Source organism: Nycticebus coucang, chromosome 12, assembly GCF_027406575.1.
Source record: "Nycticebus coucang isolate mNycCou1 chromosome 12, mNycCou1.pri, whole genome shotgun sequence".
NCBI classification, from domain to species: domain Eukaryota; kingdom Metazoa; phylum Chordata; class Mammalia; order Primates; family Lorisidae; genus Nycticebus; species Nycticebus coucang.
Genome location: NC_069791.1, coordinates 109,810,080 through 109,834,121, shown reverse-complemented (window position 1 = coordinate 109,834,121; position 24,042 = coordinate 109,810,080). Strand labels below are relative to the sequence as shown.

Genomic DNA, 24,042 nt, shown 5'->3' with positions numbered 1-24,042 from the left:
CTCTCTTCCACCCCATCCTGGGTATCTTTCCTGCTCTCACCCTGTGAGACGTACACATCTGCTGGTCTATGCAAGGTCCATTTCCCCCCACCCACCAGAATATCCACAAGGGCAGACACTCTATGTGCTATTGAACCCTCTGCAATGATGCCTGCACATGGTGGCTATGTGGAGAGACTAAGGAATTCCCTCTGTGTCACCCTTGCTCACACCCCTGTGGCTGTAGTCTGCCGGGCTGGGTCAGCCTTGGGACTCAGACTGTCCCTGGGGAGAACCAAACAAGCACAATCTTACCTTTTACTGTTTAATTTTAATCCCTTTGTTTTCACATATTTTGAAAGCAATTCTCATCATTTATATTTAAAAATTTCCTTTAATAAACGTACTTGCACAGAAGGTAGCTGCTTAAAATGTCTGTAATTTTCTCATCATGTTTTCTTGGTTTTCTAGTCAAAACAACAGCTTTAATCACAGTGGTTCTATATGTATTAAGAAATAGTTTCTCCCCCTTGTTCTTACTAATTGTTTATAATCATCAATCGATCGTGCTGGTATTTCTATCCCACACATATTATCCTCCTTGGGTTGAAGAAAGTATGGAAAAAGGAGGAGGGTCTTTACAGTTCTGGGCCTGCCATGTACACGCCTGGTTCTTTTATGCCCAGTGACAGCCCGTCACCACGCTGCCAGGTGTGGGTGATCGGATCCATTTTGTGAAGAAAGGAAGTACAGAAAGAAGAATAAATTGTCCAGAGTCACACAGCTAAGGAACCCACGACAGCCCTGCTCCTCTAGCTATGTGCACTGAAGTGTTTTTAGGCATCAAGCTACAGTCCTGTGAGCCACACGTCCTGCCCTTAGCTGTAGGAATGATCAATGTCTCCCAATCCTTGAGCCTCTTCAGGGCACCCCTGAGGCTCCATCTCTTCTCTCAGGAGTAACCCTTGGCATCTGGAGAGTCAGGCCTGGGAGACCCTATGCTAGCTTAGATTTTGGAAGCCAGATGAGGCCTGGGCTGGCGTCTGCAGGATGCTGGGGGCTCAGCGGAGAACGGTTTCTCCACTGCCGCTGAGGCCTGCCCCAGCAGGTACCTAGTGGCTAATGAGAGACCAAAGGGCCCCTGTGTGACTAATGGAGAGAGCTGCTTGTCAAAGTCACCCCTCAGGTTAAGATCTGAAGGGCTCATGGTGACCTCCAAGACCCTGCCTCGACCAGGGCCTCACCTCCTGCCAGCTGCCCTGCATGAGGGGGCCACACCCCTGTGCTTGGAGACTACAGGCAGGGCCAGGGCCCAGTCTGGGTTCAGAGAACAGAGGGAGCAGCCTGACCTTTGCTTTGTGCATCTGGATTCTAGAGGATATGGGCTCCTCAGCCTGCCTCCAAGTTCTCCACAAGTCGCCCGCTAGCAAAGGCCTTGCCGTCAACTACTCTGACAGGACACACAGAGCCTGGTCTTGCCAGAGCTCAGGGCTTAGAATCACAGGATCAGATCAGTCAGCGAGCCCTGGAAGGAACAGTCTCAGGGGACAGAGCAGAGCAGGAGCGGCTGGTAAAGCGTGTGCCTGGTGTCTGGTGGCCAGCTGCTGCCAGCTGTGCACACGGGGTGTCACTATTACTTCCCCTGGTGCAGATCTCTCAAGTTAAAGAGGCCCACGTGGCAAACCTGGTAACGGTGTTCTGAGGTGTGATCTGAGCACAGGGACCCTCCCCTTGCCATTACCTGCCCTTCCTCATTTTGTCTGTGAGCCATCTTCGTTGCTTGAGGGCGAGGAAAGAGTAGCTCCAACAGGGGAGTGGGTGTGGACCCTCACAGAGCTGGCTGGGAAAAAGCAGGCTGCCATGGCCCAGATGTGTGACCTTGGGCAAGTTGCTTAACCTCTCTGGGCCTCAGTTTCCTCATCTGTAAAGGATGTGAATAAGGGATGGTGCTGATATAATCTAATGACTGTTGACCTATTCACCACTGGCCAGGGGCCATGGAAACACGGGCAGCACATGGGCTTGATAGACTGAACGACTCTGTGTGAAACAGCAGCAAAGAGCTAGGGTTTTGGAATCCTCCTGGCTCTGCAATTCTCCAGCTATGAGACCCAGAGTAAGCAACTTCACCTTTCTGAGCCCAGTTATTCTCTTCTATTGAAAAACAGGTTGGGGAAGTAACCTGAAGCAGTAGCTCCCTCAAGGGCTGCCATACATGAAAATGAAATCCAACACAAATGGCTGATCTCAGGGCCTGACAGAGTCAATAACGACGGCTGAACAAATTAACCCCCAGAGGGACGTGCTGGGAGAATGTTCCTACACCACAATTCCCCAAGTAACAATTTTATCAACACTCCAATAAGGAAATCAGCCTCTTTAGAATGAGTCAAAATATAGAAAAGGTTTCACGTCCCACATATGAAAAATCTTTGATGTATTTGTTACCAGATGAGCCTCCTGCCCCCTTCCCACTCACCAGCATCACTTCCCCTTTCCAACAGTCCAACATCTGTGGCCTTGTGGGCTATATTCCTTGGTCCTGCCTAAGAGTCAGGAGCACCTTGGCCCTCGGGCCTGAGCAATTCTTAGAGCATCTGTGAGTGACAGTGAGCTGCCATCTGGATGTGATGAGGGACTGGCTGCCGTGGTCCTCAGCCCCACACTGATGTGCATACTTTCACTTGCCCTTCCCCTCCACTGTGTTTTTTTGCAAGTGACATAGTCTTATTTGAAAATTCTGAGACAAGGGACTTATTTTCCACAATGGCCTTCAGCAACCAAACCCGCTGGAAGACCTTTGCTCCTACTGATAGGAGCAGAATGGTTCCCATGGCTCTGGAATGTGGCAGGGCCCAACAGGTCCAGAGTCCAGGGCATCTGCTGCCAACTCATGGTGGGACAGGGACTGAGCCCTGCCCCCTCTGTATCTGTCCTTCATCTATAACAGTGGTGCAGGATGAAGGAACCAGCAAGTCCTTGCAGACTGGTAAGAGGATCGTTCGTCACTGACTTCTCTCTTCCGAATAGGGAAATGGTCCCGAGTCTCCACCTCACGGGCTGGGAGAAAACTCCAGAGCACCAGAGACACCTTAAAGATCTACTTGATGGCCCTGATGGAACCCACTGCAACCCCGAGCTTCACTAACACATCATGATCAGTAGTAATTCCTTGTTGAGCACAGGCTGAAGGCATGCCTGGGAGGCAGATGGCACCTGCCGGGGAGTGCAGAAGCACACTGCCCACTCTGCCAGGGAGGGTGGACTGGGACATGCGGAAGTCGCTCCACAGAAGCGTGATCTCGTGGCTCAGTGGGTGTGGAAGGCTGCGCCAAAGGTGTCACAAGCTTCTTACACAACAACTGCTGTGGCTTTACTGACAGCTGTGTACCAGCCCCACAGGATGGGCATATGTTTGTCCACCCACCATCTCTCCGTTCAGGGAACTGTCCCCCCCACTGCTGTAACAATCATGTTTAGTCCATGAGTGTAGGCTGAAAGTCTCTCCCCTTTGCCCCAGATTTAGCTAATTAAGGCACTCTGCACCGTGGGCCATAGTCATTGGCGCAGACGGGCTCATGATTCAAAGTTGGGCCAATCAGAATCTCCCCAGAATGTCTGCTGGAGCTATCAGGAAAGTAGTGATGAGTAAGATTCTTCCCTAGCTCTTTTGTTGGAGCTAGTGAGAAGGATGTTTACTTTTTAGGACCTGAATCTAAGGGTCCATCAATATCCACAGCTGCCAGGAGCCTGCTTTCCATTAGACAGAGGGACTTTAGAGTTACATAAGTCGGAAGTACGCCTTTTCTGCTTGAGCTAATCTGAAGTGGCGTTTGTTTTGTTGCTAACTAAAGAGTCCTCAGTGATACCCGTGTTTCTGAGACCTGCAGAGACTCAGATATTTAGCATGTTCAGCACCTCTTACTAAGTGCTTTTACTTCATTTTGTCATTTAGCTAATCACTATTTACAGGCAGTAATAGTACAGTGCTGACATACACGAGCTTTAGAGTGAAAGACACCTGGGACCCACACCAGCCTGGCCCCAAAGTCCAACTCCCACCACTTTGTTTTCAAACAGCAGAAATTTAAGGGTTAGACTCAAGTGCAAATGCCAGCTCTAAAAGGCCTCGATTTCTTCACCTATAAAATGGAAGTAACAACAGATCCTGCCTCTTTGGGGTTGCAGATCAGGGCCTGACACAGAGCAGGCACAGTGGGCTGAATCTAAAACAGCGACTCAGTGTAGGGATCAGTCTGGGAAAAGATAATAGCCCTCATCACCAGTTAGCCACATCATGCAATATTTCCTTTATTATTTTTTTTAACTAATTAAAAAAAAAAAGAAGAAGAAAGGAAAGTGGAATCACAAACATGAGCCCTTCTGGATTGACCAGACAAGCCAAGTCAGCTTGATGACCAAACACCACGTCCAGCCCTAACACTGACTGCAGGCCGTCGGTGGGAAACAGCTTCTGATTCTTTCTCGTCAGTCAGTACCCACTGAGCACCTGTTGTTTCCAAGTTCCTGTGGGAACCAACAGGTCAGCATGAGGCACTGGCTGGTGTGCTGGGGGGAATGACACACATGATGGGACTCAAAGGAGGGACCACGTTCCCACCAGGGTGGTGATAATGGTGGGCTGGCATGGCTTTGCCCAGGAGGTAAAGAAGAGGCTGCAACGTCAGCCAGAGATGTGGCTAGGAGTATGGCCTCAGCGGAGAAGTTGGGCCACAGAGAGTGGTCTGGCAGCCCAACAGGGGTGGTGGTTAAAAACTCACAGAGCCCTGGGACTGTGGCTCACACAGACCTGGTTCTCAGATCCTGGCTCCATCACCTGCTGTGTGAGTCCTTCAACCAGTTCATCAACCTCTCTGAGCCTTAGTTTCTTCATCTGTAAAACAGGCCTAAACATGGTAACAACCCTCACAGGGAGTGCTATGAAAATTAAGTAAGGAAATGCCTGTATACAGAAGTGCTCAATAAATGTTGACCATCACAATGGTAGTTAATATTGCCAATACCAAGTATTCACTCTCTGCCATAAGGGATGTACACAGCATGGTCCTTCCTCGTGTGCACAACTATTCCGTAATATTTTGGGGTAGAAGATGCTGAGGAAGGATTCCGGATCTAGGTGTGAAGGAGTGGGTTCCTCCTCCCCGGGTGTCCTGCCCAATGCAGCTGGGACATCTGAAGAGATGCATGGGGCAGCTATTCGAAGACTCGGAAAAGTAATAATAGATGGTATTTCATCAAAATTAAAAGCTTTGTTATTCTAAAGACACTGTTAAGAAAATGAATAGAACCCTGAAGAGGGGAAGAACATACCTGCAAACCTCATATATGACGGAGGACCTGTACCCAGCACACACAAAGAACACTCGAAACTCAACTGCAAAATGACAACGCGATTTTTAAAACGAGTAGAAGACTTGAACAGTTTCCTAAAGCACGTAAAAAGTCAGCATCGTTAGTCACCAGGGAAGTGCAAACCAAGACCACAATGAGATGCTATCATGCGTCCTTTTGAATGGCCACAATAAAACACATGACGATACTAAATGCTGGCGAGGGTGCAGAGCCCCTGGAACTCTCACACACCGACCGTGGGAAGGCACAGCGGTGGTCACTCTGGAGGCCAGCTGGGCAGTTTTGTGCATTTACTATATGATCTAGTCCCATGTAAGTATTTATCCTAGAGAAACAAACATTTTTGTAGTCGAGTGGTTCTATTGCCTCTATGCAAAATTGCCAACAACTGGAAATGACGTAAGTATCTTTTACAAATGTATAAACAATCTGTGGCACTTTCATAGACTGGAATACTGCTTAGCAATAAAAGGGAACAAACTATGGACACACCCAACAACTTGGACAGCTCTCAGAGGGACTGCTGAGTGAAAGAAGAGGCTGCTTATTACAGAGCTCCATTTCATAAAAGGCAAAATGTAGGGATGGAGAAAGGGCTCAGGCTGCAGGAGGGTGTGGCTGTAAAGGGATAGCACGAGAAAACTCTCTGGGAATGGAACTTTTCCATATCGTGACTGTGATAGAAGGTACTCAAAGTTAACATGGGTTAACATTCGTGGACATGAACAGCAACAGCAAAGTCAATTTGACTGTATGTTAATTAAAAAACTTTTTCAGTCAGGGCCAGCAGTATATTAAAGGCACTAAGTTGAGTCTATGTCCAAATACAGAGGATGGCCTTGCTCTGCCCCCCGCCGCTGCTCTGTGGACAGTCAGGCCTGAACCACTGGCCTGCCTTCCATCTTCCCACTTGCAGAACCATCTGCCTTGGATTTCCCAGCTGTGCTGCACACCACAGACACACTTCTCCTTCCACCTCAAGCGAGTTAACCATCTACGGTAGTTGCAGAAGTGGCTCCAATCACTCACCAGTCTGTGTGCTGTCCTTTGCCAGGTGACTTTACGGTGCCCTCCCACTCTGAGTGTGGCTTCTGCCTTGTGAATCGCCTTGGCAATGGAATGTTAGCAGGTGTGGCACAATCCAGAACGTGCTTCTGTGGGTGGGCTTTCCCCGTCTGTGCTCCCTGCTTGTACATGCCCAGGCTAACCTACTGGTCCTGGGAGGGCCAATGCCCAGTTCCCAATCACGGCCACCCTGGATCGACAGATAGTCTGCTGGTCCCCAGACGTGGATGTGGGCTCAGCCAAGACCAGCCGGCCTCCGAGCCCATCAGCATGCATGCTGTATGTTTTTAGAATTGTAGGCCACCAAGGTGTCATGCTTGTCTGTTCTATGGCATGAACATGGCAGGGGATAACTGATAACCAAATAGGTGGCCATTCTCAGGGGTCACTCCTAGACAGCATTTACTCAGTGCAGGGGGAAATGCATGAAGCTGTGAGACTGGCTGCCCCACTGAGAGGAGACCCGTTACCGAGACCCGTCATAGCCGGTAGGACATGACACTCTGGTCTGTGAAGGGCAGTCGACTGCTGTGTGTTGTGGCCTAATATCCCTCTCTGATATTAGGGATATTTTATTATTATTTTCATGAACCCCAATTCAGATAGCAGTTATTGTGCCCAAAATATCTAATTTGCTTCCTGTTCTCCAAACTAAATTTTCAGATGCTCCAATGTTTAAAAATAAAAGACAGGAAGTAGGGCAAGGAATTGTAATAATATCTAAGCTGCCAACTCACATCATTTTGGGACTGAAGTGAGAGTTTGAACAAAGAAATGAAACATGCAGTTAAAGTAGCCTCCCTTTGAAAAGCTCCTAGCAGTGGCTTTCCCTTCTTTCCTCCCAGCAAGCCTGTGAGCCCTTTGCCACCAGCCCATTTTATAGATAGGTCTACTAAGGCAGAGAAGCGTGAAGGGTACAAGGCTGATATGTGCAGAGCTGGAATCTGAACCCTGTCTGCCTGCCGAAGTCTTGCTCTTTCTGTTAGGTACCAAGTTGCTGTTTGAATCCTGTAAGAAATCATGACAGAGTTTGGTTTATCTACCATGATGAAATCTAACCATCTGCTGCACTCATGAGTTTACTGAAGTGAAGAGAAGGTCCAGTGGGGAAGCTGGCACTTTGCAGCCTGGCCTCTGGGCTCAGCGATTTAGGGCAAGAGTCCTGAGCCTTGGCCTCCCAGACCACCTGACTGGTACCTGGGAGGAAAGGGAGAGACCAGGCCGGAGACACTCTGTACTGTCCCTTAAACGTCTGCAGTCAAGGTGCCTGCTGTGTGCTCCTCCTGCTCTCATGCCCTGAGCCCCTCATAATGCCAAGTTCTCCTCTGGTTCTATGGAACCCAGGAGTTAGCTATGAGCACTCCTGCTAATGACAAAAGTAATTACTGCTATTACCGCCTAGTGTGAAGCACTCCAGCCTTCTCAGGTTGGAACTATTATCAGTCCCATTTTATAGACAAGGAAGTCATGGCCCTTACGGGGTACCCCAAGATGAAGGAAACAGTAAATGGCATGGCCCGGCGTCACACCCAGGCCCGCAAGCCTGCAGCCCTTTCTCTTCTTGGCGACGCCAACGGGCTTCACCCGCCCTGACAGCACGGCTCTCTTCCTGGCGCATTAGTAATGCCTCAACCTGCCTTCTCAGAACAAGCTAGTGTGAAAAACATCCACAACTCTGTCACCGCAAGTTCTCATGTGCAAAAAAGAAAAATAAAAACGCAGAATCCTATTCTTACTCAGCAATCTGTGACCTGTTTTATCTCAAGTAGAGCCTGCTAAGCCAGAAGCTTGTGTGCTGACAGGAAAGCGTGTCTGGGCCAAAGCTGGGCTTGTGTTCAGCCTTCTATTTGGTCCAGTTAAAACATCCTGGGCATGCTGGGCACAGAGGCTCATGCTTTGTGATCTCAGCACTTTGAGAAAACGCACAGGGAGGATCACTTGACCCCAGGAGTTCAAGTTCAGCCTGAGCAAGAGTGAGACCCTGTCTCTACAAAAAAAAAAAAAAAAAGTCTTAATTAGCCACGCGTGACCATGTGCAACTGTAGTCTTAGCTGCTTGGAAGGCTGAGGCTGGAGGATGTCTTGGGCTCAGCAGTTCAAGGCTGCCATGAGCTAAGACTGTGCCACTGCATTCTGGCCTGGGTAACAGAGTGAGATCCTGTCTCAAAAAGAAAAAAAAAAAAAAAACAATCATCCTGGGAGTATTAGATAAGTAGGGCCAAGAAGAGCCTGTGTCTCATGAGCAAAGCACTTAGGGATGGGATGGGTCTGAGGGGGGTTTAATAGTATGGAAGACCCCTTTTCTCTGCTGGGTTAAAGCTCTCAGAAGTTCTTTAACCCTTGCTAGCCCTGTCTTCTAGCTTTTTCTGCCATGTTTCCTTTGGATGACAACCCCAAAGAAGGGAGGATGAGCAGGGCCTTGGGCGGCACCAAGAGCAGACAGCCCCACCCAACTCTGCACCCTGAGAGGTAGAGGCCCAGCTTAAACAGCAGCAGCAGCCAGCAGTCAGGGCCTCTGAGAGGCAGAGTGTCTCAAGGTGAATGTGACAAAGCCCAGACTTCATTTCCTAGGGGCACAGAGGACCCACACTTAATGTAAAATGCTGTGCTTAGAAAGAGTCAATCCTGAGGGTCCTTAGAAGGACTCTGCTGTGTGCTCTGTGTTGGGGTGATGGTGATAGAGCAGAGACTCCCGAATCACATGAACTCAGCCCCACTCCCTGCTCCACTACATCCAAATCTATGGCTTGGTCACTTTGCTCTTAGAGACTCAGTTTCCTTATCTGAAGAAAGGGGACAATAATACCTGCAAAGGGTAGACGTGAGAACATGAGCGAACAGCTCCTGGCCCCTCAGAGGGGCTAAATAAACACTGGCTTCCTCTCCCTCTTTCTTGACCACAGAGCCCCAGGGTTTGCAGCTGGTTATACAAGACCCAACAAATCAGCGCATCAGGCTACAACAGGGTTTCCCGATCTGGGTGCCACCGGCGTCTGGGGTCTGATAACTCTCTGCCACGTGGGAATGGCCACCCTGTGCATTGTAGGGCGTGGGCAGCATCCCTGGCCCACGAGTCAAGAAGCACTGTCCCCCAAGTGTGACAACCAGAAAATGTCTGCATTGCCAACTGTCCCTGGAATTGGGGAATAAGGTGAAATTTCCCCCACCTAAGCATAGGGTCAGAAGCACAAGGACCCCCCCATACACACACCCACCAGGATTTGGCAGGTCAGGGACAGAGGGTGCAAGGGAAGTGGCCGCCCCAGGGAACACATTCGGTCCTGCAGCAGCACCCTGCTTGAAACCCCTCAGCTGCTTCATCCATCAACAGAATTTGTTTCTTGAATTTAACAGGTCAGAATACCAGATTTCTTTCCCAATTCTAATAACCTGCAGCCAATTACCCTGAATAGACACAAGGACCCACTTTTCTTGGTGAGCTGTCTAAATACAAACCCACTGGCTGTTATCTTCTCACAAGTAACCAATCTCTGCCACTGGCCACCAGAGAGGGCAGGAAGCAAATGAAACCACCATACAAGAGACACAGGAATCTCAGGCAGGTGCTCTGCCCTCAGGCAGGGCCCTCCTTGGGAACATGGCACCTTCTGACAGAGGGAGGGCGGGCTGAGCCTGGGTGCTGAGAGGATGTACCTCGCCTGGGGATTCTTCACACAGACCCACTTCTCAGGAGCCCAAACTGTGCAGGCCCCTCAGTCAGATTTGCAGGGCCCACACTGCCCTATGGCCTGGTGTTGGAGCTGCCCTGGCCGGCACATTGTCCTCATGTTCCTGAGGCTGAGTGTGTCCCCACTGCCTCCTTCACAGGCTAAGCAGACCCTGTGCCCTGGAAGGCTTCCACAGAGGACCACATACAGCCCACTGACATTTGTTTGACCCACAAACAAATTAGTTCCTTATTTAGACATCAGATTTTATATCAATATGCTATCTCCTGAAAAGGTCAATGATTTTTTTCTGGTAACCTGTGGTTCCATATAGTGAGAATCGGCTGTGAGGACCTGCTGATCCCTTGAGAGGGGCCCACAAGCACCACTCCCTGTTGTCACCACAGTGGCTGTATTCACTTACATGACCTGCCTGGACTCTACAGGCCCTGGAGTTTGTTGTGGCCCCCCAGCTGGAAGGGGTCAATCTAGAGGGTGTGTCTGCTCTGCTGCTCCCGGCTAGGAGCCGGCACCGTAAGAGGGCACTGGGAGATCAGAAACAGGTGGGGGCATCTCACTGGGCAAACATGCTCCTATTGGGGGTATCAGTCCTGGTGGTGAAGTGCCTCCTCCCTGCAGATGCTACTCCTGGTTAGTAACAATGAGAGGAAGAAGCAGATGGGGGCTTCCCTGACCTGTACACAGCTGTCCACGCCACTCTGTGCTGGGGGGGCATGCTTATGGGATTATAAAACTTCACCTTGTGTGCCATCCAAAAATATCAGAAAAGGGGGCAAAGACTTCACAAGCACAAATAGTCTCTATATGATCTCAGTCATCCCAGGACCCCAAGGGCAAAATGTCCTGGCCTCACAGTTACCAGAGCTGCCTGTCTAGGCAGATGCTACAAACTATGGAAAGTGCTCTGCATGGGAATAAACGGCCGTTTTGCAAAGCAGTCTCCACATCCCCATGGCCTCAGATGGCTATCAGCTCCACAATCCAGTCTGTTCAGAGAGAGGCCCCGCGTGGCCAACACGGCCACGTTTCTAAGAGCTGTGCAGATGAACCCGTCCCCACCTGAGATGTGACTTGGGCTGGGGCTTGCTGCTTCCACTCTGTTACCCTTGACGACTTTTTTGTGGCACTCTCCCTACTGATGAGGGTGACAGGGATGCCACCACAGCCATGCCATGCCACCTGCTCCCTGGGTCTGCTGCCAACTTGGCAGTGATGGAGGACAGCTTGCTACTCTGAATGCTCTGGGACTAGGTGTTAATTTTGCAGCTCTCTCACACAGGGGAAGGCTTCTTTGGGAAACACGTGCTCTCCTCGAAAGGCTGACTTCCCTTTCTCTGTCTTGCTGCTCTGGGCTCCTGCCCACGTCTCCACCTTCCATCGCTGGCCAGCCCCTCTTCTCCCTCTCCCCTTTCCTTGGGCAACCACCTCCCAGACCTCTGTGTTTCCTGCATGCCAGCCACTCCCACGTTTATATCAGGAAATCATATCCTAAAGGGTGTTTCCAGATTCCTGAAAGAGGTGACTCTTTGAGATTTAGGATGGCAAAGTCAGGATTCCTAGGAGTTATCAGGAATTCCTTAAATCATAAATTATTCTTAAACTATTACCAGTACCCTTCACACTATTTACTCATTATCATAGAAATTTAAGATGACTTGGTTAGTAAGTAATAAACATTAAGTTTGGTAGTACAGCAGAACCTCATAGTTGACCACCTCCCTTCACAGACCACCTCAAATTGACCTAATTTTCATAGACCAGACAAGCACCACGTGTGCTCAGGGTAAGTTCCTCATGGTGACCACCTCCATATGCAGACCAGTTAGTTACAGTCCCTCAGGTGAGCAAGTTACGGAGGTTCTCCTGTGTTTACAAAGAACTGCAAGCCAAACTGGTGAACACCAGGGACAATCACTGGGCACTGTTAGAAGGCCCAGGCAAGTTGCAAGTTCCCAGTGAGGTTCGCAGCTCTGCACAGAGCCAGGTGTGCAAATTGCCAGCGTAAGGATTTAGTGTTCTTCCTGCACTTATTTCTTGGAATGCCACCCACGGAAAGTATACTATCACACGAATATTAATACATTAGTATTTATTTGCCAGAATGACTCACTGTTTGCAGCAGACAGAGCCATGAACACACACTTGGAACGTGGCACCAGTTCCCAGCAGTTCTGAGTGCCTGGACCACGGCCAGCTCCCTCCCACACGCTCCTGCCCTGGTTCCCACCAGCACTGCCTTGGACCTCCGACTCCAGATGCTGGTGTCTCCTGCTCTGGCCCTGTGAGCGTCAGCTCCTTCCAACAGGAACACTGACTGCTACACTTTAGTTTTTGCAGAAGAATAATGATATCTTTCCCTGATTTCTTGACCGATTTTTCTTGGTATTTGAGATTCAGAAAAACACATTTTCTGAGAAGCACCAGGAAGGAACTGCCACCTGAACCAGCTCAGAGGGTGCAATCCCAGAGACATTCAGAAATCCCTCTCGCCTGGCTCTGGCCTGCCTTCAGGACTACAGAGACTGGCACCTACACCCAAAGTCCCCTTCTCATCTCATTTCCTTGCAAGTGAGCTTCTCTTGAGAGTCCTGTGACCTTCACTCACCCAGATATTCAGCCCATCTTCTGGTGCCATCCCCTTCCATCGCTCTGCTGTCTGCCCAGTCATTTGCTTGACTGTCATCCACTCCTTATCCCCAAAGGGTGGCAATGCTGCCCCCACCACCTTGCTGTGAAGGCCTGGGGAGTGGACGGTGCTGCATACCTGGCTCTGGGCAGGGCCCTCCCCCTCCTCCCTCTGCAGAGTCTTCTGAATCCACGTCCACATTTCCTCTTGGCTGTCTGGTTCAGACCTCCCTGCCTTTTCTGGACCATTATGAAGGCACCCTACCTATCTCCTCACCAGTCCACTCTCCACCCAGTGCCAGCATGGTCTTCTGACAGCGTGGTCCAGAGCTCAAACACCTGCAAGGTCTCCCATCCCCAGCCCCCTCCTGGGTCTCAGCTTCACATCCCTGTGCACTCTGAGCATGGGGACAAGCACTTGCTCTTTAGCCACCGTGGATGACCTGGGCTCCCTCATTCTGTAGCTGTTCTCCACACCTGGAAAGAATAGATAACCTTTTATCCCTGTCAAAATCCTGCATATAATATTGGTTTAAGGGGTGGGGTCTAGAGATGTCTTCCAAGGCTAAAAATGCATGTGGCCTCTGTGACAGAATGGTATCTGGAAATCAGACCTAAACAAGCACCTGCAAAAATGTATGCCATCAAGATGTTCCAGGCCACACTGTTGGAGGGAGAAAAACCTGGAAACCTCTCAAATGTTCAGAAGAGCAATGATGAAATTAATTATGAAGCCACCATTACAGTGGATGCCATGTGGCTTTCCAAGGAGTGCAACAGCTTTGTTAAGTTAAAAAAGAGGAGAACAGTAGGTAGAATCTGTATTTGACTTATGTATTGATGATTCCTGCAAAGTTATGGGGAGAGGGGTGGGTAGGCATGGTGGGGGTGTGTTAACATACTTCTGTGGTTTATTTTAATACCATAAATTCATCACTTCATTCCACATGTTTGCCCCTGAAACTCTCCTCCCCCCAAGCTCCCTTTCTCCTGGTAGAAACAGTGACACTTACTATGTGCTCATGTAACCCCATGGCCACCGAAGGAAGATGCTGCTGTTATCCCACTGTACAGATAAAGACACTGTGGCCCGGGAGGGCTTAAGTGACTTGGTTTAGTAGGTCACACAGCCATTCAGTGGCAGAGCTGGGAAACAAACCCTGCAGTCTGACACACCGCCAGGTACTCCTCAAGAGAGGGGTGGGGGGGAGGAAAAGGGGAAGGGGGAGGGCGGGCAGTGGCCTCATGATGTCATGACGTATACACACAGGCCCTTGAGGGCTGGGCCGTGTCTCCTCAACTGTGTAAATACCCTACTGATACCCCTGCCCAGCCAAGGGCTGTACATGTGGACAGGGTTGCCTTCTCCCTCAGACCAAACCATGAGCAACTTGGGGTGTTTCTACATCTGCCCAGCAAGCAGGACACCTGGGGTTTAAGAGCAGCTATCTTCTGTCACCCAGCAGCCACTCCCCAGCTACGTCTAGGTCCAATCACGCCTCACCCAGCCTGCTCTTCACCTTGTCAAGCCACCAACTCCTGTTGCTTCCAAAAGCTTCTTGGCTTGTCCCTCTCCAGTTCCACTCTCTGCGCCCCGGTCAAGGGTAAGGTTTTCTTTTCTTTTCTTTTTCTTTTTTTTGCAGTTTTTGGCTGGGGCCAGGTTTGAACCCGCCACCGCTGGTATAGGGGAGTCCTACTCCTTTGAGCCACAGGTGCCGCCCAAAGGTGAGGTTTTCAAACATAAGCCAAGTCAAGTCACACCCTGCTCCACACTCTCCAATGGCATCCCCTCCCACCCAGAATAAGGTCACTTCTAGGGTTGCCAAGGCCCTCCCTGAGCTGGCCCCCTCATCTCTGGCCATACTGGCTTCTTGGATACGCCAATCTGCCCTGCCTCAGGGCCTTTGCACTGTGCTGAGCACACTTACTTGGGTCATCTTACTTGATACTCCAACAAATTGGTAAGGTTAGTACCTGTCTTCCCATTTCATATGAACACTAGGACTATGAAACCGTGCCCAAAATCACTCCTTTAGTGGCAGATCTGGAGACCATCGCTGACTTCAGAATCTCCATATTTTCCATTTGGCTGCCAGGGGCCTCAAAATCAGTGAAGCAGGCCAAGGAAAAACAGTAGGAGGAGCAGCTGGAAAGGTGTCCACCTGGGACACACTCCTCCACGAAAGTCACTTGCATGGACATTTTATTTCAAAACACTGTTCACACTTAGCCAGCATCTGCCTGCACTTCTGAGACATCTTGGATAGCACCTGCATGTCTTTCTGGTGGCCGGCAGTGCTGTGGACTCTGGAGCCTGGAAGATTCTGGCCAGTCCACAAAAGCAGTGTGGTCAAAGTCCTGAGGGAGGAACTGTGTTCTTCCTCAGAGCAACCTCCACAGTGAGACGTCTCGGCTCACGGTCAGGGGTTCCCCGGTAGGATGTGGGTTGGGGCATTTCATCCCTGAGCTAAACTTAACCTGCTCACTGGGAGAACATGGCAGGTCACACTGCGGCAAGGCAAAAAGAAAGAGATACGTTTAGCAACTTGAAGAGTAAATGCTGCAGCAAATGGGGGCTGATGGGAAATACAGACCATGTTTTCCACTGAAAATCCAGTTGGGAATTTGTGCTATGACCTGTATCACTCTGCGGCCTTCAATGCCCCTAACTCCCTCCCACCCCTCAAGGAGCAGCAGAATATAATGTATTTCCCAAGGATAAATTACTCTGCAGAAAAACATTTTAATAACATCCTTAATGACAGTGCAACAAATCTTTGAATCTGTCACCAGTTTGTGGCTCCAGTTTCACAGAGTGAATTTCTGGAGTCCAGGCCTCCCTTTGTTAATAGCACCTGACGTTTCTGTCCCTGTCTGCTGTCACCTGCACGTCATGTTTCTCAGTGACCACCTTTCCACCGAGTGACAGGATACAGCATGAGGTTCTCAGAAGAGGGTGCTGGGGGCTGGTGTTCATCTGCTCCCTGTTTTTTTGGGGGAAGACTCTGGTCTCCACCTGGGCCACACTGATACATGGTGTTCAAAATAGAAAAGAAAACACCCCACTTCCCCCTGGCCTACTTTCTAATTCAGAGCTGCTGCTGCCATTAGCAAAGAAGGCAAAGGAACACAGGGAGATAGGAGAAAAAAATTCAACCTGCTGATTCTTCAAATCTTGGATTTGTACAGAGGGCAGCTTACTTAGAAGTCATATGCCATTCACAAAACACAGTGAAATAGAGACACATGAGGTGGAAAAGTGTATCTAACGCTGGACTTCAGGTGCGCAGGCCCAAAAGTTTTAAGAAATATTCACAAGGAAAAACAGAAGCAAATTCTACCCATTAGCTTTTATCTTTCCTGCCTACCTTCCCGTCCCTCAAATCGGAATGGAGCCTCCATTACTGAAGTTTAACAGCAGACTAGCTTGGAGGAACACAACATGTAAACAAACGCTTCCTGGGTAACATAGGGTGCCCTCAAATACAAAACCGAAATGCAGGGCCGTGTAAGCAGTGGATAAAAGCCAGGACTGGGAACTCCAATGTCTGCTGAGTCACCAGGCAGGCAGGGTGAGCACCTGGCCCACCAGCCAAGGAGCAGTGACTCCTGGCAGGGGAAGTCGGCTCCATGTCCAGGATGGGGGTCCGGTGGACACAGGAACACTCAAGTGCAGTAGAGTATGATCAACTCTTCTGATTTTTCAAAAGAAGCTTGGCATTTGGACTTTTTCCTCTGACATCTTCTAATTTTTTGACACAGGCAAGTACTTCAATCAAGGAAAACAAATAACAAAACTCCACTATACTGGCCAAATAAACAAGTCAGGGACTAGCCTCAACCCATAGCCTGTGGGTTTGTCACCTGTGCCCCAAAGCACAGGCTATGGCACCAAACAGCCAGGCTCCCTGTGTGCTGAGTGGGTGACCCTGGAAATAGTCAGATAACCTCTCAAAGCCTCAATTTCCTCATCAGTATGATAAAATGTTATATTTATGTGGTTAAATTATGATTACAAAGTATTATGAAACCATGCAAAATTTTCATTTTAATAGTAACTTTGTAAGATTCTGCTTAATAAAATGGAGCTCTGGGCCCACCTAAGAGGCTCTCAAGAAGATTAGATGAGATAAAGCAGATGAAACCTTAGGTCAGCACCCACAGAAAGTGCTCAGCACATGGGGATACTCTTCAGAGAACAAGTCCACTTAAGCTCAGCAATTAAAATGGATCTTTAGAATCTTGAAACAGCACTGAAAGAACTGTATGTCAAGATTTACAAGAATAAATAAATTATACTTGGGTGGGGGGGATATTTCCTGAGCCAAGAGATTCTCAAAATGCTTTTAACCAGAAATCTCTTAGGCTAAGCTTTCTAGCGGAGAGTCTCGCTGTTTTCTGCAGGCACACACAGGTAGGATATGACCATATGGAGGTCCACCAGCATGGGCAAAACACGGGCAGTTTATCTTCCATTACCACACAACCTGCAAATTCTAACCTGTAATCTAGTCTTGCCCAATAAAGGAAATACAAGACATTTCAACTGGGCCTAGAGCAGTAATTTTCAACTGGTGTGCCATGAGAGGAGCTCAGGTGCACCGTGAAAAATTTTTAAAGATCATTAATTAAAGTATTTTTGAAAGAAGTTCAAAGTATAGTAAGTATATTCTTATTTTTACTCATGTTTTTTGGACCAAACATAATTTTGGGGTGCCACAGAAGTTTAACTATAGGTTCAAGTGTGCTGTGAGATAAAGAAGGTTGACAGACACTGGTCTGGACCAAGTTTAGCCAAAATTCCAGTGTCAATATTGTGCCATTTGCCACAATCTCTGATGGAAATTTTTTGTTTTTCAAAGCCCATAAGTTGAACCGTATATTCTCTGTGCTAATTAGGCACAAAAGGTTTCTCTCTGTGGGCTGAGACCTCACGACACGTGTCTGGCTGATGAACCCTACTGGCTGGAGACGCTGGGTTCCCAGGGTCAGGCAAGAGGGACACGGGACCGTGTGCGTGGGGCAGCACCTCCTCCTCAGACGGTCCATGTCTGGGACCCAGTGTTCACTCAGCCTCCGTCAGAGGATCCAGCTTCATGCACACAGCTCAGCGAGCGGCCAGGGCTACTCGCAGAAGCCAAGAACTCCTCTCGTGAACTATTGTGGCTGTTTCAAAACATTAATATCAAGGCCCTGGCCTTACAAATAATTATATACAAGGAAAAAGACAATGTTCCAGAGAGTGTGTTCTATTAAGGAAAAGAGGCATCGTTTCTCCCAGGCAGCACAACATAACAGTCTCTTCTCATGAAAGCCCGGAAACAATAGTGAAACCTAAGCAACCATCATGGCAACAATTTCAAAGGACCTAACAGGGAATGAGGCAGCAGCCGAGGTCTGCCTGGCTGGAAGTTCAACTTGGCAAGGCCGAGTGCACCCCACAGTGAGAAGCAGAAATCAGCCTCTGGCTTTGAGTTACCGCATCACCACTGGAATACATCACATCCCTCCCATAAAAATACACAGACTGTTCTTAAAAAAGTCCACGGGTTTCATCTATGGATTCTCACACTTTGTGTCTCCATTATGATGACAACATTTTAGAAACAGCATAATTACATTAGGTATCATCTGCAGACTCTATAAAAACCAGGAAGTACTTTGTCATTTTGGTTTCCCTAATTCCAAAGATGTGAATGTCTCAGGCTAAGAAAAGATTTACTAACATGATTGCAAGAGGGACTTTACCTAACAATTGCAATCAGTGTAACCTGGCTTATTGTACCCTCAATGAATCCCCAATAATAAAAAAAAAAAAAAAGAAAAGATTTACTAGAACAGGGTGGACTAACCAGCGATGAGGCAGGGACATCAACGTGGCCACGACCAGCCTCCAGGTGCTGCACAAATGGAAGTTTCTCAGCAACTTCCAGAAAGAAAAAAGTTTTCCTGTGGCCTGTTCACTACTGATAAGAGTTTTATCCAAAAATATACTGTGTACCAATTACAACTTAATATTTGTCCCTTGAATATATTTTAAAACACAAAGAATAAAGCTCTAATGGCACTAACTTATCACTCATAATGTATTTGAAGCTCAAAACGCAGCACTATCGCTCTTGAAGAGATTATTCTTTAAATTACCTAAATTCCATTTATTAAACTCTTAGCATCCAAGGTCTGGCATATAATAAGCATTTAATAAATGTCAATGAATTAAAAAAGAAAAAAGTGGGGTGGGTGGGGCCAGCGGGTGGGTGGAACCAGTGGGTGGGTGGAGCCAGTGGGTGGGTGGGGCCAGCGGGTGGGTGGAACCAGCGGGTGGGTGGAGCCAGTGTGCAGATGCCAACATAGCAAGCGCAAGACACATCCACCATTGTGAGCAAAGATTTGGTTTCAGAAAAAGCACCCACTATGTTAACAGACAATTTTGAATTGTAAAGATTTTCTAAGTACGTAACATAAACTTCTTTAAATACTTTTTTGCTTTTAGAAGAGACAGAAAGGCAAGGAATTTAGACCAAGTTTTAAGTTTGTTCATATTTAAATAATATTAATACCAAAATAATTTAAGCCAATACTGGCAGGAGCCTGCGAGAATTTTTCCTTGGGTTCATTACCCAAACTTGACAAACACTGACACAGATCATTTTAGTTTTGAAACACTCGTGAGCTGTACAGAAAATAAATCTTTCCTTTGATCAAAGCATATGAAAGTATAAAAGCACAGAGCCCTCAAATTATTTGTGAACCTCAAATCTGCAATGCTCACTTGCAGACCTCTCTTGTAAGCCCTTTAGAAACTCCAAAGTGCTGAGACTAATCCTGCATTTCAGCACCTCTAACAATGCCTGGAGCACGTCAGGGCTCCTAATGTCCAGGGCACTGTGAGAGCCAGAGAGCCAATTGCACGCCAAACCTCCAAAGAAACAAAGAAGTGGTGGGCAGCCCTGGTGGAGCATGGCCACCAAGTGGTACTCACACAAAGAAGGGCAGCAGCTGGACGAGAGTCTCTTTTTTGGGGCTGGCAGCAAACTCGGGGACCATCTGGATGACCTTGTTCATGACACTGCGTAGGTAGTTCTGGAGCTGCTTTCTTCGTTCCTCTACAAACTTGGCATCCTGAGAAAACAGAACATCTATGTTCAGGTACACTTTCCTCACCTGTTCAGAAAGGACATGCATCACCATCTTGCACCTGACATCGTGCTGCAAGATGATCGTTTGCAAATGGTCTCTAAGGCTTTATGTGTGTTATCACATTCAGTAATAAGAAAGACGCTCCTGTGTTATTAAGCAGGAGAAAAGCAGGGCTAAAAATTAAACAAAATGTGTTCCCATGCAAGTGTGGTAGTTATTCCTGGGGCAGCTACAATGTGCCAAGCGTGGCATTGGGGGCCAGAGATAAAACAAGGAACACACATTGTCATTGCTGTGGCTCTTGTGGAGATCACAGGCTGGTGATGGAGACACAGATACATCTGGTGACTACACAAGTGGCTGCACGAATGTTAATCATAGTAAATGCTACCCTCCAGAGGATATGCTTCATTCCCCTTTACAGGAATTGCCTTAAAACATGAATTGTTTGCTACTGGTTAAGAAAGCAATTTTATTAATAAACGAACAATTTCTACCTTCTCTTGAAAAACTAGGACATGTGATGGCACGTGATAGTCAACAGGGCCACAGCAGGCTGGGACTGCACAGGGTGGCCCCTGGTGAGAGGCACGTTCACACAGTGCTTGGGGGCACTGTGGTCCTGACCCCACCCACCTCACCTGTGTCTGCTGGGCCTTTGTGGGCAGGACCCACTTCCAGGCATGCAGTCTGTGCTGTCACAGAGGGGCTGCGCTTGGACTGTGTGAAGACTAGCTGTCCCCACTTTGACATTCCTAATAATTTTGGAACAAGGGGCCCCCACAAACTCTATATCTGGTCCTGCTTGCACGCCTCCATGCCTCCACCCTGGTGAGCTCTGGCTTGTGACAACGACCCCCTGGGCACTGCAGGGGCCGAGAGAGGCTCTCTCTGGGAAGGTGATGCTCCCTCTGGACTGAAGACAAAGCAGGGTGAAGACATGAAGAGCAGAGAGGGCGGGGGAGGAAAAGGGTCACTACAGCTTCTCAAGAATACCAGAAGAAACGTGCTCTGACAGATCACATATGATAAACAAAGAAACTGCAGCCTGGAGCAGGTGTGGGGCACCTTGTCCAGGAGGCCCACAGACTGGGCAGGGCTTGTCTCTGCTGCCCCTGCACCAGCACAGGTGACCCAAGGCAGGGACGGCTCAGTCACAACCTGTCAGCACTCACAAAACCCACCTAATGCCTGCCCTGGTCCCTGAGGCAGAGTTCTTCCCACAAAGCCCTGCCAAGGCCCGGGGTGTGGAAGGAAAGTTCTTTCGTAAGTAGCGACTCTAAGCCAAGATGGGCAGATTTAGCCAATGAAATCTGAACTTAAGATAAATATTGAATGATTTTTCAGCAAAGAGTATGCCCCATACAAATAAAACCTCTTCATGCTTACAATGAGAAATGGCTGGTGGTTTATCTGAAATTCCCATTTTACTGGGCATCCTCTATTTTCTGTGGCAAGTCTACTCTGAGCACCGGGTAGGAGAAGAAAGGGCCACGGAGCATTTGCTGCAAGCAAGGACCTCGACGGTCACTCCAAAGTCACAGCAAAGTTTTATTGTCCAGCAACCCAAATGAGCTGCCTCAGAGGTGGACCCTTCTCTGGAAGGATGGCAGCACCCAAACACTGCCATGGGCCATAGCAACACCAATGTCAGTGTGGTCCCAGGCCAGTGGCTCTAGTCTCTTGCAGCCTGGTGGGAGATGGGCTGTGTGGGAACAAGTGAAAACAGGCCAGGGGAGCCCAGGGTCCTGCAGCCCACACTGAGCTGGTCGTAAAGCTACTTGGTCGTGAAGCAGTCGGACACCTTGTGAAGCACCTTGAGAAGGTGGTTAACCTGCCAGGTCAGGGCTGAATGGAGCTGAGCAAGCCTGGTTTGATCTGCATAAGAAGCCCTCAAGGACGGCTTGGGAGGCTCTGCTGCAGGAAGATGAGAAGGAGCTAATCAGCCCTGGGAGAACTTGCGAAGATGTTTTTGGAAGGAGGATGCTCAAATCCTCTAAAGCAACAAGGAGAGAGCAGAGATGGGCCTCCTGCTGCATGTGGGGTGGAGCTGAGCTACAGGGCACCAGGCAGGAGAGAGGAGATGAGCCTCCTGCTGCATGTGGGGTGGAGCTGAGCTACAGGGCACCAGGCAGGAGAGAGGAGATGAGCCTCCTGTTGCACGTGGGGCGGGGCTGAGCTACAGGGCACCAGGAAGATGAACGCCCCCCCCCCCCGCCCCCATGAAGGTTAGAGGATGATGCCCATGAGTCTAATCTGCCCACCACTGCTTGGCTAGCACCCCCTCTCACCCCGGTCTCCAAGGCTACTTGGCAGAGGCAGGGATTATTGCCTAGAGGGACCCCAAATCCTTTCCAAGCCTTCATTCTTCACGAAAACTGGTCCCTGGAAAACTAATCCTCGTCCTGTTCTAAGAAAACCCAACGTGGCAGAAGTCTCAACTTGGTGTCCACTATTTTCAGAACAAGTAATGGCGTCTGTCAGCTCTCTACTTACACGCTGTACTCAGCGCCTGCCTGGCACCTCACCCTCAGAGGCTGGGGACTGAAGCTTACGAATGATGAGGACCCTGCCCAAAGTCTCGAAACACAAGGCAGCTGCTGGTGGGAGGGGCTGCCTCACCCGACACTGTTTCCCTGGGTCTCATTGTGACCCTAGAGTGTTGGACACCCCTCCTGAACTGCTGCACAGCTCAGTCGAAGGGAAGATCTCAGAACAAGTCAGGGAAGGCTAAAGTCTTTTCTGGGACTGTGGTTTTTTTTTTTCCCCTACTTTTTTACTATGAAAAAATTTAAATATGGCAAAAAGCAGAACAAATTATAATGAATCCCCATAACCTTCATTGAGTAAAGTCATAACCCTTTCCCATATTTGCTATGTCATTTTTACCTTTTTGCTGAGGTATTTTAAGGTAAATTATGGTCATCATGATATTTTGTTCCTTAAATACTTCAGTGCATATTTTTCTTTTTCTTTCTTTTTTTTTTTTTTGAGACAGAGTCTCACTTTGTCACCCTTGGTAGAGTGCCCTGGCATCACAGCTCACAGCAACCTCAAACTCTTAGGCTTAAGCAATGCTCTTTCCTCCTGGGTAGCGGGACTATAGGAGCCCACTACAACGACCAGCTATTTTTAGACACAAGGTCTCTTGCTCAGGCTGGTCTCGAACTCCAATGCAAATTTCTAAAGAATTAAAAACATTTTCCCATTTAAGTACAGTGCCATTATCACCTCTAACAAAATTAATGATACGTTGATGTCATTTAATGCCTAGTTGTGTTTAAATGCCTGAGTTTTCAAATGTGCCTGCTGCTTCTGGAATTTTTAAGGAGGGGTTGTTGGATATCTCAGAATGGAGTCAGCCTTTCTCTAGCAGTGCTGTCCAGATGGGCTCCCCTGTGGGGATAAGTCGGGTTCTGACCTTCTGGTTCTGACAATCCCACTATTTTTAGCACAAGCCATTCATGGAGGTCCATGGACTAAAGTGACCCCAAGGTATGTTTTGCTTTTCCTGAGCAATGTTCAAAAACATTAACACCAGATTTCTGTACAAAATCCAGGCTCCTGGCCTTCCTTTGGAACAAGTGGTCCAGCCAGCAGGTAGGCACTGAGCCGAGAGAGGTTTGGTTGGCTGGCAACACAGGGCCACCAGCCTGTCCCACCCTGGCCCAGCTCTCCTCCTGAGAGCTTGCAAGCCCCACTTCACTCCACTTGCACAGACAGTGGGACTGGCCAAGGCCCTACAAATCCATCCAAGAGGCCATACTGAATGCAATTCACATTAGAAGATGATATTCTCCAGGGCTATCAGAAAGATCTGAAGTGCCATTTGCTAGCTCTGTGGGCACATTGTTAACCCACTCCAAACCCTGGATCCTCATCTGTAAAATGGCCATAAATGTCTCATTTGTGAGGACCTGGGCTAAGTACCTGATAGCTAGCAAGGCCGGCCAGGCTCTGTTCATATGTGTGGGAGGGGGTGGGGTCAGCAGGGGGCTAGCACTGTGAGGCTGTGAGCCACAGGTGCTCAGAGGAGCTGGCAGACAGGAGGGCTATGTCTGTGTCAGGGCTGGAGGGAGGTTTTCACTCAGGGACAGCAACCCTTGACAGTGCTATTTCAGCTGACTCTTGGAGGAAAACCTTCCGTCCACCAGGTGGTGTAGGTGGGTGCC

The 24,042-nt window shown here is 48.7% G+C and overlaps 1 protein-coding gene across 2 annotated transcripts in view; it reads right to left on the bottom strand.

Moving 5' to 3' along the window:
• The window catches only part of SNX29 (sorting nexin 29), a 640,705-nt gene that overhangs the window by 16,763 nt on the left and 599,900 nt on the right, over positions 1-24,042 (bottom strand). For both annotated transcript variants that reach the window (XM_053556354.1, XM_053556355.1), the window contains exon 20: positions 19,713-19,852. In XM_053556354.1, coding sequence (XP_053412329.1) covers positions 19,713-19,852 — 140 coding nt within the window. The remainder of the gene's footprint in view (positions 1-19,712; positions 19,853-24,042) is intronic.